This window comes from Eulemur rufifrons, chromosome 7 (genome assembly GCF_041146395.1).
Source record: "Eulemur rufifrons isolate Redbay chromosome 7, OSU_ERuf_1, whole genome shotgun sequence".
Classification (NCBI taxonomy): Eukaryota; Metazoa; Chordata; class Mammalia; order Primates; family Lemuridae; genus Eulemur; species Eulemur rufifrons.
In genome coordinates, this window is record NC_090989.1 from 132,012,240 (window position 1) to 132,029,289 (window position 17,050).

The following is a 17,050-nucleotide window of genomic DNA, read 5'->3' on the forward strand; positions in this document are numbered from 1 at the left end:
TTCCTCAATATTAAAGGTCCCACGCATATCTCTGTTTTTATAACGCTAATATTTGTATAGAATATTACCACTTCCAAAGGAGAACCTATTGCAGCCTTTAGGGTCTGGGGAAGATGTCCTGGAGGAGGATGCAGCTAAGAAGACCTAAAGGTCAAATAGAATAGTGAGAGCTACAAACATCTTATGCAAAAGCCAGGAGACTAGAAAGAGCCCAGCTCCCTTCCGTAGTTCTACAGGTAAGTTCCAGTATGATTGGAGTATAGAGTTCAAGGCGAGCTCTGGGATTGGCAAGGGATGACAATGGATGAGGGCAGAAATGTAAATGGAACCAAATCTTTATGAAAGACCTTGTATGCCACCAAGAAATTTGGGCTTGATCTTGAAGAAGGCAGAAAATCAGAAAAACAAAGGATCACATTTAAAAGAGTTTGTGGATATTGCCCTATCTGCAGTGTGGTGAATATATTGAAGGAAGGCAAGACTGTAGGCAGAGAAACCACAGAGGATGCTGATGCCATAACCTAAGTGAGAGTTGATAGAGCCAAAAGACAGATTATAGAGGTACTATGAAGTAAGATTCAACAGGATTTGGAGAATTTAAAGGAGAGAAGAAGGAAGCATAGTCAAGGATGACTCTCAGATTTCTGACCAAATTAAAGATTCTGTCACTGTTTGGTAGATTATCAAAGGTGGAGAATGAGATACCCAGAATGGAGGCGAGAAGACTAGATGGCTGAGGTTAGAACTTCTGAGGAGGCAAACACAGAAGAGGTATCATTGAAGAGGACAAACGAATTGGAATAGAATCCTAAATTAGAGGTATACAATACTTAGAGGAAATGCATTCATTATTATGTTGTAAGCCAGAAGCTCAATATTCCTACAGCTAGCTTCCAAAGGAACTTTGGACATAGGTGCAGTATATCATTTGAGTATGAACAATGTGCCTGCCTGCTGAAAGAGATGAATTTCATTCCACAGAGTCTTACATACAAGCTAGAGCTTCTGAAAAATCCCCTTGTACTATGTTCTCACCACCCTGTCCACATCAATTTCAGGTCAGTCCCCTGCCCTGAAGATCATCTTTAATAACTTTAATTTGGGTCTGCAGGGACTGAACACCTATTCTTCAGACAAGATGCCTCCCTACCTGGTGAGGCACACACACACACTTTAAGAGAATCTCTCTGAGTAATAGAACTAACAGACGGCAACTCTCACTTGCTGTGCAGTATACTTGAATTTCTAACTATGAATGTTAGCTGCAGTTAAAACTTTAATTTTAGCTAGCCTATTTCGTGAATACTAATTTTAAAAAGCCCGTTCCCATTTGATTTGTTCTAGTTATGCCATCAAAATTATAATCCCTTACAATCAAGGTTTATACTAATACAAATAACTAATGTTTATTCAACATTTACTATGTTCAACAAGATTCAAAGCATTTTATTTGTATTAATCCCATTAAACTTCCCGATAACTCTTTGATTCAGGTACTATCATTATCTCACTTTACTTTTGAAGGGATTGAGGCACAGAAAGAGTGAGTGAGAAGTGATAGCACATTAGAGATACTCTACTCCTGTGGAGCCAGAATCCCAACTTTGCCCAGACATCCTTCCTCTTTACTGTTCCAAAATCAATGTTTGGGGGAAAAGCAGCGGACACAGCACTTAGAGTCACAGCCATGGCACAGCACATTGAAAGTATTCAATATATTTAAAGCATCTTATGATCTTAAATAAAGACAATGAGGGCCTAGTCCTTTTCATCATGTGTTGTATTCCAGCTGTACATAGGGGCTGCAGCATGAGAAGCTGAGCATAGTTTATAACAATGATTCTCTAGAAGGATTTCTCTTTAGCAGCAACCTTAAGCATTCAACCAATTTGTAATTTGCGTATATTTGCATTTTAATAAACTTATCTAATTTTCTTTTGAAATTTAACTATGAATGTTAGGTTTGGGTTTTTTATTTAAATAAAATCTAAAATAATATTGTTAAGAGAATTGATCATTTTAAGAATACTGCAGGTGGGAAAACATTGCTAAATAACCTCATACAGCAAAATTCTGATGTTAAATAAACATTCTATTCATTGACAAATTGGATTTCCTAAAAGTAGCAGCTATGGATTTGTATGATTTCCAAAGTTCTGCCCTATCTAAATATACATTATAAGATTAGGCTGAAGGGTTATTATTTTTTTTTAATATACAGGTCTTGGTAGCTTGTTTTCTAGTCCAAAGATCCTGAAACTCTTTTTATAAATTTGCTAGACAATTAACCTTTTGAGTGTGTTTGTAAACCTCTGTATCATCCACAACATGCAGTAGCAACTACAATAGCAACTAACATTTGGAAGCTATTTGTGCTTTTACAGGGTCCATTTTCCAAGTTGTATGAGTACAATACTACTAAAAATTTACAGTTGCTTCACAAGGTTGGTGTTATAATTACTCCATTTTGCTGATAAGCAAACTTTAGACATACAAGGAATACACATTTACCCAGGGTCATAACAGGTTTTAAATAGCAGGACTAGGATTCAGATGAGCAAGTCAGACTCTGGAGCCTATTTATGTTCTTTACCACTTCACTGTACTGCAAGTATCCTTTGGCACCAAATTTTATTTGATCAATTTAGGGGAGAAGTAATCATTAAAAATACAAAACAATCTACAGCATTTGCTTCTCACTTCTTTGGTTCAGTAAAGTATATACAAGCCCATTCTTCTGTTTTGAATAGATCTAAATAATTCTGACATATTAAAAATAATTTTGGTCAATATGGGCCTCTAGACTGGAATTATCCAAACAGTAGGCACTGGTCCCCACATGTAGCTATTTAAATTTAAATTCATTAAAATCAAATGAAATTTTAGTTCTGATCTCACCAACCTCATTTCCAGTACCTAATGACCACATGTAGTTAGTGGCTGCCATATTGGATAAAGGAAAGCAGAACTAGAACATTTCCATTATCACAGAAGCTTTATGGAGTAACACTAGTCTAGAACTGTACTGTGGAATAGAAATATAATGTGAGCCACATGTGTAATTTTAAATTCCTAGGAGCCACATTTTAAAAAGCAAAAAAAAAAAAAAAATAAGGTTATTTTAATATACTTTTAGCCCAGTATATCCCAAATATTGCCATTTCAACATGTAATTATTTATTAAATAATTAAGTAGATAAGTATTTAGTGGTTATTAAAATTATTATTAATCAGATATTTTGTTTTCCTTTGCATTGTCTTCAAAATTTGGCATATATTTCACATTTACAGCACATCTCAATTTGCTCTAGCCACATTTCACGTGCTCAGTAGCCATAAGGCTACTGTATTATATAGCAAGTTCTGAACTTTTATACCAAGGGTTTTCACCTGGGACGTATCCAAATGAGAGTGGGGCACAGGGCTGTATAGTTCAAGAACCACTGCTATTAGGTTTGGGATTGCAGGTGATGCAGACATACCATTTCTAAAATGGTAGAGGAAGCCAGATTGCTAAAACGCAATCTGGAAATAGTAGTTTTATGTTGCCTGATAAAACACCCATCTGTTTTCAAGGTAGTTTGTTGCCACCAGCTCAGTATTTCTTAAAAAGGCATACCCTAACAGTATAAACCAACTCAGAGTAATAATACTGGCTATGTTATTTTAGTCTATTAGATGGCTGACTGACTTCAAAGAACCAGTAAACTTTGGAGTTCTTACAGAGCCAAATAAAACTTGGAATGGTCACAGAATGAGTTTACATTATCTGCAGACACTGCCCTCTTTAGTGAGATACCGCCTGTCTTCTGATTCTCTTCCTCAACGATACTATTTGATGACTCCTTATTTAGCTCGTATTGTAAAACTAACTGTGGTTACCATTCTTGGAAGCTCATCTTAAAACTTCCTCAAAGTGACTCGGAGAAATTATATCTTTGTGTTTGAAAATTGTTTGTGTGCATTGTTTCACAGCTGTATACTTTCCTGTGCGTATTTTTTAACTAAATTTCTTCATCTACGTTGAAGTAATGTTGTAACTATAAACCTATAATTTACTCTACTTCTGAGCTCTTCCTTCTGATAAATTTATCTATTCATATTGAGTTTAATTATAGCTCAGGGCGTAACCATGTGTATTATTATTCATCTGAGTGAGTGAGCTTGTCTGGCAACAAGAGGCAGGTTGCCAAAGCTTTATTGTCATCTGGGATGAATATACTCTGTGCCTCATTGCCAGCTTCAGGATTGGTAGGTAAGAGGGAAGATAGGGCAATAGTGCTAAACTCTAGTCTCTTGCACCACTGCTTCTCAATATATTTCAGCCCTTTGCACTAAGGTAGGGTAACTGTGATATGATTTCATCTTTTCTTAAATAAGAAAAATTAAACCCTAGAAATAAAATTGAACTCTGCTTCATTTCTCATCTCTAGATATATTTCCTCCCATCTGCCCACTTCACCTCATCCCTGTTCTTTCTCTTTACACAACCACTATCATAAATTTAGGTGTATCTTTCCAGTCTATTTCTTAAATGACTTTGACAAAGATATGTATCTGTAAACAATATAAAGTATTTATACATTAGGATCTTTCTTTAATTTATACAGTAGGATTATACTGTACATATGCTGCAACTTGCTTTTCTCACATAGCATTTTGGTATACTTTTGGCATACTTTTTCTTAATATAAAAATTTGATACAAATATAAGAGCATATCTAATACATAAGTAGGTTATGAAACCTAGTAATAAAACAGATAACTCTTGAATCCACCACACACACTGGGAAGAACCACCCAGAACTCTTGAAGCTCCTGTATGCTGCTCCTCCAGCCTCTGCTCCCACCCAGAAAGTCACTCTTCTGAACTTTTTTCTTATTGATTTTCTTGCCTTACCCCATATTTATGTATCTCTCAACAATATATTTTCTTGTTTTTAAGCACTGGAGAAATAGTATCATACTGTATATATTCTTTTTAGACTTGCTTTTTTATTCAGTATATCTTCAAGATTCATTCATGTTTCTCTGGATATTTTCACCGCTGTGTAGCATTCCTTTGGGTAAATTTATCCCTTCTTCTGTCAGTAGGCATTTGTGTTGTTTCCAATTTTGCTATTACAAATAATGCTTCTAAGAACATTCTTATACATGTCTTCTGGTACACACGTGTCAAAGTTTCTCTGTGGTATATACTGCAATTGCTATATTGTAAAATAGGAGTACAGTTGACCCTTGAACAACATGGGGGTTAGGGGAGCTGACCCCCTGTGTAGTCTAAAATCCATGTATAACTTTGACCATGTATAATTTTGACCCCCCCAAATTTATTAATAGCCTAGTGTTGATCAGAGAAGGCTTACTGATGATAGATAACATGAATAGTCAATTAACACATATTTTGTATGTTATATGTATTATATACTGTATCCTTACAATAAAGTTGACTAGAGAAAAGAAAATAATAAGAAAATCATAAGGAAGGAAGAGAAAATACATTTACAGTACTGTAATGTATTTATCGATACTATAAGTTTGTAACATCTGTTTACCAGATGAATTGTTTCTCCGAAATATGAGCAGCCACAGCTGTAGATCTCAATCGAAGGTCAAGTAATTCGACTTTTTCTTGTACTGACATGACTTTTGTCTGCTCTTGGGAGCACTTGCAGCATCACTAGTGGCACTTTTTATAGGTCCCATGGTGTTATTTAAGTTTACTGTATTGCATGAAACACAATGAAAAACACACAAGAACCGTGAGAGATCACTTTTTGCTGCAATACACAATTTACTGGAGAGAAAAATTGCTCATGTGGAGATGACTAGTGTCACATGGTGTTTTAAGCTGATACTTGCAACTTGTGCTCACGACAATAGCAACAAGAGATTGGTTGCAAAATTATTATAATTGTAAAGTATGTACTACAGTTAATTTTTTGCAGTTATGATTTAATACTGCATCTTCATTTACATTTCTCTTGACTGTGAATGGTGCCACGTATGGTAAGTGTTTGTGTAAGTTTTGATACCTTTTAACTTTTTATTAGAGATTCATGTATATTTTATGATAGTAAATGGTAAAATAGACTAGTATCTACATATACCTTATGCATATGACATACTTAAACATTTTCTTAATTTTTTTGATGTTTTTAGACTGTGTAGTCCATCTGAAAGTTTTTCATATTGTCACAAATCTCAAAAAATTTGTAATATACTTAGTGTAAAAAATTTATATTTAAGTGGACACATGCAATTCAAACCTGTGTTGTTCAAGGGTCAACTGTATATTCAACTTAACTCAATAAGCCTACGTTCTTATCCAAAGTGATTTAGGACTTATGGTTTTCCCACATCCTCATCAACACATGGTTTTGTCAGGCATTTATTTTAGCCTATATGTTTTATGAAATAATATTACAGAATTGTGATTTTAGATTTCATTTCCCTGATTTGGATGAGACTGTGCATTTTTCATAGTATTGGCCATTTGTGTTTCCTTTTTCTTTTTTTAGAAATGTCTATTCATGTCTTTTTTAGTGGAGTTAGGCTTCTTCTTACTGATTCTTAGGAGCTTATAAGTTCTATACACTAGAATTTGGTTGGTTTTATATGACCTAACTATCTTTTCTCAGTTTGTTGGCTTGCCTTGTCACTTTCATCAGTCCAATTCTAAAATTTTGACTTTTGCATTTAAGTGTTTAATCCTTCTGTAGGTGAGTTTTGTGTATTTATTAAAGATAAAAATTCAATTTCTCTGTTTTCCAAATACAAAAACTATTTTCCAGTCTCATCAGTTCCGATATAAATCAGGTTTCCATATGTGTGTGGAAAAGCTTGAGGAGTTTCTATGAGCTTCCAAACAAATTTTAGAATCAACTTGTAAAGTTTCATTTTTTAAAAACTGTTAGACGTTGGTTGGAATTGTAATGGATCAGTTTGGGAGAATTTACTTCTGTAGGATATTGAGTCTCCCTATAATGAATCCAAGCTTATACCATTCACCACAGGACATCCAGTAAGTTGAAAGACAAGATGTTGGTGCAAGGAAAATGACTTTTCTTCAGAGAGCCAGCAAACTGAGAAGATGGAGGACTAATGTCCTAAAGAACCTTCCTAAGTTATATGAACTTTAGGTTCCTTTTTATGTTAAGGGGGGGCAGCTTGCAAGAGGTGACTGAGGACTGTAGACATCTGGGCGTCAGGGAGAGTCTGAGGAGGTTGTAAAACTTCATTGTTCTTGGTCAGTTAACTTTGGAGGATGTAGGTCAGATCAAGATGTTCCTATAAATCTTTAACATAGCATTGTTACTTGTGTGCATACGTTCCTTATCTCCCCAGGAGTTAGTTTTGGGAAAAGGATGGTTATCATCTTTCTTCTAGAGTTGAACTACAAAATAAATTCTTCCTATAATTAGCTGGCCTACGTGCAGCTAAGCAGAAGCTTTTAAGCCAAAGGATGTTACTGCAGGGGGTCAGAAGCAAAATGGAGCTAGTCATGTTAAGCCTCCCTTCCACTGTTATGTCCCTACCCATAAACTTGGTATCTCTCTCTTTTTATTTAGCTCTCTTGAGTGTATGTCAGTAAGTTTTATAATTTTGTCCATAAAGACCTTATATATCTTTTATGAAATTTATTCATAAGCTTCTTGTATTTTTAATACTGGTGTAACTCATTTTAAAAATACATTTTTAATTTTGTCGGCATATTGAAATGAAGTTGATATTTGGATATTGATCTTATATCTAGCCACTTTGCTAAACACTTTTATTAAGTTTAATAAATTATATATATTTTTGTATTTTTTTTCTGTGAACATAAATACTATAAATGCTAAGAGCTTTATTTCTCCCACTCCAATCCATATACCTTTTATTTTTTCTTGTTTTTTTTTTTCATACTTTGCTGAATATGATCTCCAGTATGGTACTGATTAGAAGTAAAAATAGTGGGCATCCTTGTCTTGTTCCTCAATTTAAAGGGAATGCTTTTAATACTTTTCCATCGAATACAGTAGTTGCTGTGAGATTTATGATAGAAGTCCTTTTTCAGGTTAAAGAAGTGTCCTTCTATTCCAATTTTGCTGAGTTTTTCCTTTTTATCATAAATGGCTATTCATGGTAAAATGGTTGCTCAACAATGGATTTTTATAGATATAAATTGATTTCAAACTAAGAAGGAAAGAAGCTAAATCTTTGTTGGCAATAAACTCTTTCCCAAGCACCTTAATAGTGTTGCCCACTGTGCTACAGGGTGTAGGAGAATTTCTAGCTATTAGATATAGGTAATAGCTTATTAAAGCAAGAAGAATACTAGAAAAATGAATCCTAATCTCATTTTGTCCATCTGTTCACGTGAGAGAACTAACAAAATTCAGTTGACTCATGTGGGCTTTATTTTCCCCAGCAAAGTCAGAGATACAGGTTTGCTGCTAGTAGCCATGTGGCTTCTTTACTTGCTTTGCTATCATCTAAGGAACATTTCCTTAATAGGCACTAAGGGCAAGGCAAAACCTACTCCTCAAGGAACTTCTAGGGAGGGACAGAAGAAGCAATAGTTACAAAACATAGTTATAAAACAAAATGGTGCATTTTATCATCCCCAGACCTCACTGCTCTGATTTATGGGTCCTGAGTCATTTGGGGAGAAAGAAAGAAGATTTAGATGAAGGGACCAGGTACAATGGCTCTTCACATCCATAATCCCAGCACTTTGGAGGCTGAGGGAGGAGGGTGACTTAAGGAGGATTGTTCAAGACCATCCTGGTCAACATAGCAAGACCTCATCTCCGCCCCCCCACACACAAAAAAAATAGAAAAAATAGCCAGGCATGGTGGTACATGCCTGTAGTCCCAGCCACTTGGGAGGCTGAGGCAGGGCAGATAGCTTGAGGAGTTGGAGGTTGCAGTGAGCTATGATCTTGCCACTCTACTCCAGCCTGGGCAACAGAGCAAGACCCTGTCTTTTTAAAAAAAAAAAAAAAAAAAAAAAAGGATTCAGATGGGATATGATATTTGAGCTGAGTCTTTGCATGATGCATATTTACTAATCTCCATGGACCTCATTTGTGTTCTCAGTTGTTAACAAAGGGGTTAGAGTAGTTGTGCTCCAACAGCCTTTATCATTTTGAAATTTTGTCTCTTTGACTTGACAAATAATTTCACACTTTTATTAAACATTTGTTTTCCTACCTCTGGCCTGTGGTCCTTGGATTCTTCTGTAACATATGCTTAGGGTTGTGAATGACAAAACAGGACCTTTTTGGGTTCTGTTTTATTAAGTAGTATCAACATATTTCATTTATAGAACAATAATATGGACAATATGAATTGTAATAGAGAATCTATTAACTTCGTTCTGTTTTTATGGAATTGCTCAATTTATTGTTACCATAAATAGATTTTTTAAATTCCAGGCTTTATGTAATTTCTAAGCACATTTCATTTGTATGTCTTATTTCAGTGCTGGACCCAAAGGAGACAACATTTATGAATGGAGGTCAACTATATTGGGACCCCCAGGATCTGTCTATGAAGGAGGGGTGTTCTTTCTTGATATTACCTTTTCACCAGACTATCCGTTTAAACCCCCTAAGGTCAGTATGACGTATTCATCCATTTTTAGCAATATGTATGATTATATGTGTATATACATATAATATTCTTAAATATACATATCTAGGAATGCATGTCTATTCTGTTAGCATAGACAACTTCCCAGGACTGATAGTGTATAAAAGGAAACAATGTGAAAAAGTATAGGTTATTACCCAATCCCAGCTTTTTACTAGTTTCATTGCTTTTCTTCATCCCTTCTTATTGTCTCCTTTCTGTGGTATATGTTTTAATATAATATAAAACACCATGTTTTCTGGGTGGAAATGGGGGAGTGAGGTTGGGGCCAGGACTAACACTAGAGCCCAGAGAACCAGACATAGCCTGGGTGCTGGAGCCAGAGCCAAGTTCAGAAGTCAGACTAAAGGCAGAGGAAGACTCACCAAGGCAGAGTTTATAGCCCTAACTGTAGAGCTTTGAGTTTTGGTGCCTCCAGGGTTCAGCTGCTTACATAAAATACATATGCGCTAGCACGGAAAGTGTGACCCACAGAGGTTTAAATATCATGCCAAGAAAATTTAGTAAAGAAGTATTTATAATAATCTATTAATAAAACTGATTAATTAATGAAATGTCATTTATGTTCATGTCAAAAGAAAGTACAAGAGTGCAGTACATTCAGAACATAGAATAATTCATTTATTTAAGCCAAGATTATATGCTTTAAGATGTCTTTATATTCCTTTTGACTGCCTATAATTCAGTCAATTGACTATTATAAATACCATCTCCATTAGCATTTGTTTTCTAATATGGCAAAGGAAATCATCCTGAGGATACTGACTATATTTTGTTTGGCTACTTAGAAAGAATTGCCATCTGGCCCTGATGTAACTTCTCAATGCACAGGAAAATAAAACAACTTTGAGTTGTGGGTTGGCGTAAACAATTTTCAAAAACAAGAATAAGAATAGACCTTCACCATGACTTTCTGTAATTCCCCTGCCTCCTTTTTTTCCTCCTGCTCTTTCTTTTTTCTTCCTTTCCATTAATGCTTGGATAGTGCTTTGATACTAGAGCAATAAGTAATAATTATAATTATCTTCATTTTACCAATGAGAAAACAAAGGCACAAAGAAACTAAGTAACTTGCCCAGCCGTATGCAACAGTCATGTTGTCAGGATTTAAACTTGGGGAGTCTAGCCCCAAAGCCCATTCGCCTTACTACATTACTCAATACATTTTATTCTAGTTCACTGGGCCGGTAGCACTGGTGATCACCCGGAGCTTGCATTTGGTAGGTTTTTAATGATAAAGCCATAGTAAATCTAATATTTCTTTTCTCCTTTTGCTGGACAGGAACCTTATACGTTTACTTTCTACTTTTGACCAGCCCATAAATCACCTGGAGTGTATGTTGCACTACAAGTGATGTGAGGATCTTTCTTTGACAGCCTCTGCAGTAAAGGATGTACAGAGTGAGGAAGAGGAAGGAAAAATCAGACCAGGCAGTTGAGCTGCTTGTAAATTTGGTGTGGTCTGTTCTGTGAAATACAAGTCTCGGAAAATGTGTGGACTTACTCAAGTTCTGCATGGCAGAAATTTGTAGATGAAATGAAGCTAAGAAAAGCTAGGGGAAGAGAGTCATTAGTATTCTTACTGAATCAAGCCCTGTACTGAGCATCAGCTGTGCCAACTCATTTCTTCACTAAAATACTCTAGTAAGGCTAGGATGTTTCCCTCTCACAGATGAGGAAACTTATATGAGGCTTAAGGAGGTTTTCCAAGAATATACAACCAGGAATCTACTGAACTCTGACTCGAGGGACCATGTACTTACCCCTGAATTATACACAGTTGCCCTTGAGAAGTTTGCTAGTAAAAATAGGTCATGGGAGGAATTTAATATCTGTCCTCACATATTTCAAGGACTATGGTGTAGGTTGAGTGTATTACATTGTTTGTTGTACTTGATGCCAAGTCTTCAGTCGAGTATTTAACCACCAATGATAGTATTCTATCTGGGAAAATACTTGTCAGATGAAACTCTAACTCATTATGGCCAAGAAGAAAAGTGTAATAAACTGCTGGTATGTCTAACAATTTTTTAATACTCTATTTATTTTTCAGTGTGAACATATATTTTAATGTTATAATTCAGATATCTATTTATTTATAAAGAAGTTGCTTTATATTTTGTTGGGGATTATATTTCTTATTGCTGACTCCTCAGTGCTCAAAATCTGTACTTTTAAAATGAAGTTTAATGTGTGAATATTTTAATGTTTTTAATTTTGCAGTCTACATATCTATTATAGAATAAAAAGATATTGTAGATAAGCAAAAGGGAATATATTTACCTATAATCATATCCCCCAAACTCACTATTCATGCCATTTTGGTATATCTCTTGAGATTTTTGTTTTCCACATATATATTTACACATATAAATATGTATGCATACATACCTACATCATTTTATCAAAAGTGAGCCATACTCCCCATGGCTTCTTAATTACTTTTTTGCCTAACATTATATATTTTTGCCTAACACTGTATATCTTTCCAGTAAGTATTTAATTGTGCTACAATTATAGAGGCTACATAGTATTTCATTATATAAATTTACCAAAATTTAACAAAAAGTTTCTGTGGTTGGATATTTAGGTTCTTGTCATTGCTTCTGTTATAATCAGCAATGTGATGAACATACTTATAATTAGATTTTCATATATTTGTATGATTATTTTCTGAAGCTAAATTTGTTGACATGGAATTTTTGTGTGAAGAGTTTGGACATATTTCTAAGAATTTTTGATAAAGGTTGAAAAATTGTCCTCCAGAAAAATTGTATCAGTGTACATCATGGCCATCGATATATGATAGTATAGTATTAAAACTTCCTTACACTCTCCTCAGCTTTGAGGATTTCAAATTTTTCTAATCTCTGCCAGTCCAATAGATGAAAAATGATATCTTATGGTTGCTTTAATTTACATTTATTTGACTGCCAATCAAATATATAATAGTTTTCATGTATACTATTGTCCAATTATTTCTTTTTGTGAATAATGTCAAAGTATTTTTTGTTAAAAATCTTACACCAAGTAAAATTAACAAGAATACTTGAATTCAGAAGCAAAATAATGGAATATGTTATATTCCTATATTTTTTTCCCTGCCAAAAAAAAACTTTGAAAATACTCTGACACTCCGTGTCTAATGTTTTTTTTCTCAGAGGTTCTAATGACAGACATCCTAAATAAGGAATCATGTTGTATAATAGGCCAGATACCTGTTTTTACAGTAGAAATGCACAGAGGTAACCCATTTTTAATTTGCCTTTTTCTTTCTTTCTGTGAATCTGGACATGTTATAAAAAATAAGTAAGGATTCTAAATAGATTTAAGATTAGATAGATAGGAAAGTCAAGCATGTTTGTTATTTATTTTCGGTATCTCAGGCAACCTAGGCTCAAGTCAGTCATTCTGTGTCAGTGTTCATATCTATTACTAGAAAACGTTGTTTTCTTTGGTAATGACAAGACAGTATCTGCCAGGGGAAATTCTCCAAAAAAAGGAATAATAAAATTCATGCCTTAAGTGTTTAAAAGAAACAAAACAAAAAATTACACACATACATAAAAGTATCTGTCTGAGACAAATTAAGAATAATCTTTACAAGCTTTTTAGCATAGTTCTTTCATTGCAAATTTTATCAAATATGCTTTTAAATAAATCTTAGCGATCAGAGCGTATCATATGTCTTACGGATTTGCTTGTTAAAATCCAGCTGTGGGTTGCTTACTAATGAAATGTCATCTGATAGGAAAGGCTTTAACTACTTTCAGACAGTGAAATAGACAGTTTAGGTCCTCAGCTTTTCAAAGTCTTCATTTTATTTTCCTCACTAGATTTTTACTTAAATTTAGGCAAGTCAAGGCAACTCATGAATACAGTAGTTAATTAGTTGGTATCTAACATTTGAAAGCCAGACAGCGATCTGTAACTAAAGTTCAACAGTGAGTTCCACAACTTTATCCCAATTTGGTTACTATTACGTGCTTTTTCTACTGTTGTTGCTGCTACTGCTCAAAGAAGAAAGTTGAATGTGACTCTCAGGATTTACATGTGCAATCCGACTGCCTACTCCCTTACTCCAGCCTTGGTTAGAGAACACACACGTTGTTATGGAGTTAACATGAATTAACTTGTTTTTAACCAGAGTTCTGACATTCATATACAGCTTCGCCATGTATCAAGTCCTTTCATACATTTTGAATTGCCTATTTGACATCTCCAGTTGAACATCCAATAGTCATCTCAAATTTTACAAGTCCAAACCCAAACTTTTAATTACACACCCCAGTTCCACTCAAGGTAGCCCAACATCTCAAGAAATATCATCTCTGTTTTTCCAACTGCCAAAACCAAAAACGTTGCATCATCTTGACTTCATCACAGCCTGGGCAGACCTAGTGCCCCAGGTCCAATCTTGAAAATAAATCCAGAATCTAAACATGTCTCATCACCTCTCCCTAATATCACTGTGGTCCAAGCCACCACCAATTGCTTCCTTCCCCAGGTTATTGTGGAATTCTCCTATCTGGGCTACCTGCTTCTGCCCTTGTCCCTCTTGCAGTGTTTACCCTACACCAAAAGATTCCTTTTATAATGTGTCAGATTATATCAGTTCTTTGCTTAAAACTCTTTACTGATTCCCAGCTCTCGAAATATCACCACAATATACTTTTCAAAGTCACCAACCATCAGTTTTTACTCAAATACTCTAAGCATGCTCCTTCACAAATCTCTTTGCTCTTCCTTCTGCCTGCATTTGTATCCCCCCCAAAAAGTCACATGGCTTACTCCATTTTTGCCTTCAAGTCTCTGCTCAAATGTCACCTTTTCAGAGAGGCTCTTACGTGACAAATTCCAGCCTCCTTATGTTCCCTATAAGCTTCCCCGCCATCACCACCAGACTTGGTTTTTTGCTATAGCACTTCTCCCTCCTGGCATTATATATATTTATTTGTTTTATTTTGTTTCCTTTTCCCCAGTTAGCATGTAAGTTCCATGAGTACAGAGACTTTGTCTATTTTGATGTCACTCCTATATTCCCAGGATATAGTAGAATGCCTGGTGATTTAGTAGACGTTCAGTAAAAGTTTGTTGAATTAATTTAATCCACACAGCTGTGCCATAGAAAACTGTTAATTATGCCCCACTTAGTGGATCAGAGAACTGTAGGCCCTGGAGGTTGAGTGGCACACAGGAAGTAGGCAGCAAAACTGGAATCCAAATCCAGTTCTAAATTGGACCTTTCATTCCAGTTATAGAGAAGATTTAAACTGCTTATATCGCTGAACATTTGTTCCTAGATTATACACTCTGGTATAATTAATTATATCAGACATTCCCCAGCCCAGGTATTTTTTTGTGGGAGAGAGGAAGAGGTGATACAAGGAGGAAAGAATGTTAGATTTTGTCTTTCAGTTTTGCCAAGGACCCTCTTTCCAAAGACACTGGGGGCTTTTCTACGATTTGTTCTAATTCACAGAGACTGAGGTATTACATCTATATTGAATAATAAATACTGATTTCTGGATTTTCCCAGCTTTAAGCTAAAGAAGTCATTTCATATTTTCATACTTAACTAGTGTCAAAACAGCCTGTATCCTCAGTATCTGATTGGCCGGTAGGATTGCTTATATCACACGAGTCAGTAATTTTTCTTTCTGGTCCATGTTCCTTTTTGATAAACCTTTAAAAGTGTCATACTATTCTTTAATTTTGTGTGAAATTCCCAAATGAATGTAATGACCAAAAATAGATCAAAATAGTGTCATTGTCTTTGTGCTTTTAAAACAATACACGTTGTATTTGTGTGTCCAACCGTCACTCCCAGCTACCACCAATTTAGAAATTAGAAGTAGGATTGGATTTTGTTTGTTTTCTGGGTAATACCAACTTTTTTGTTATAAACCAAATTGAATATGCCTATAAGCTAATAGGAAACCAGCCATTTGGCTGACAGGAAGTTTAATGTAGTTATATTTTGGGAGGATACCTCTCTCCCTAGCTTTTTATAGTCTGCTGCAGTTCACTAATTTTAGAGAAAGACCTTTAGTTTATCATTATCTCCTCTGAGGTGCGTATTGCCCAAGCCAATTTAATCTATCAGATTGGATCAACTCAGCCACCTATACCTTTGCATGAGCTCTGATGGAGGTGATGTGGAATCAGCCCCTCTGACATCTGCTGGCACACCACTGTCAAAGCACCACCATAAAGGGGATTTCAGACAACTATTTTGCTGTCCCTCCATACTCGGGAGTTCCTTTCTCTGTGGCTGTGACTTCATTCCAAATGGGAGTTGATGTTTGTTGATATTACTGTTAGCGTAACTGGGATGGGTAGACAGGCCTACATTCCTTCACAAAGGATGTTCTTCTACAGGGAAGTTAGGTGAACAGAGGAGACTGGAGTAAAACATTCAGATGCTTGGAAAACAAGGAGCTTGTTTGTAGTCAGGACCAGGGAAAGATGGCAACCCACTTACTAGAGGGAGGCAACTTTTTCAAGGAAAGGTTTACAAATCTACACAAGTAACACCCTCCCCTCACTTGGGTTTTCTGAAGAGAGAAGGGTGGGATAACTCTTCAAGGTGAAATTTTCAGTGTCTGAAATATCAAAGAGTAGTGATATCACTCACTGGTCCCAGAAAACAGTGAACACTGGGAACTCTGAGAGAAACACCATGAGTCACAAAGTTCAAGGACAGTAAGGTGACATTGAAAGGTAGTCTTTTTTTTTTTTTTTTTGAGACAGAGTCTCACTCTGTTGCCCAGGCTAGAGTGAGTGCCGTGGCGTCAGCCTAGCTCACAGCAACCTCAAACTCCTGAGCTCAAGCGATCCTCCTGTCTCAGCCTCCCAAGTAGCTGGGACTACAGGCATGCGCCACCATGCCCGGCTAATTTTTTTCTATATATATTTTTAGCTGTCCATATAATTTCTTTCTATTTTTAGTAGAGGTGGGGTCTCGCTCTTGCTCAGGCTGGTCTCGAACTCCTGAGCTCAAACGATCCGCCCACCTCGGCCTCCCAGAGTGCTAGGATTACAGGCGTAAGCCACCGCGCCTGGCCGAAAGGTAGTCTTGTAAAGGGAAAACCTTCGGCAAGACTGAGCTGGAAGAAACTTCAAATTTGGCATTTTCCTGATCTTTGTAGGAAAGAGCCCCTGATGGAACCAGGTCAAGACATGGAACACATACCCTATGTTGATTATTTATAAATTTAAAAACCATATTTTATTGTCCACTTGAGAAATGGGATGGGGAAATAATATTCTATGTGTAAGAAAAAAATGAACTATTCTCCACTTTATTTAAATGTGGTACTTGCTTGGATAGCTATATTTAATGTTATTTTGTTAAAGCTTGGACAGAGTGGGCAGGTCTCAGTTCATTTTTAAGACTGCCTGCCAAATC

At 35.8% G+C, this 17,050-nt stretch overlaps 1 protein-coding gene across 1 annotated transcript in view; it reads left to right on the forward strand.

Moving 5' to 3' along the window:
• The window catches only part of LOC138386719 (ubiquitin-conjugating enzyme E2 E2), a 344,112-nt gene that overhangs the window by 255,231 nt on the left and 71,831 nt on the right, over nt 1-17,050 (forward strand). Inside the window, exon 4 of the mRNA XM_069473295.1 lies at nt 9,470-9,602. Coding sequence (XP_069329396.1) covers nt 9,470-9,602 — 133 coding nt within the window. The remainder of the gene's footprint in view (nt 1-9,469; nt 9,603-17,050) is intronic.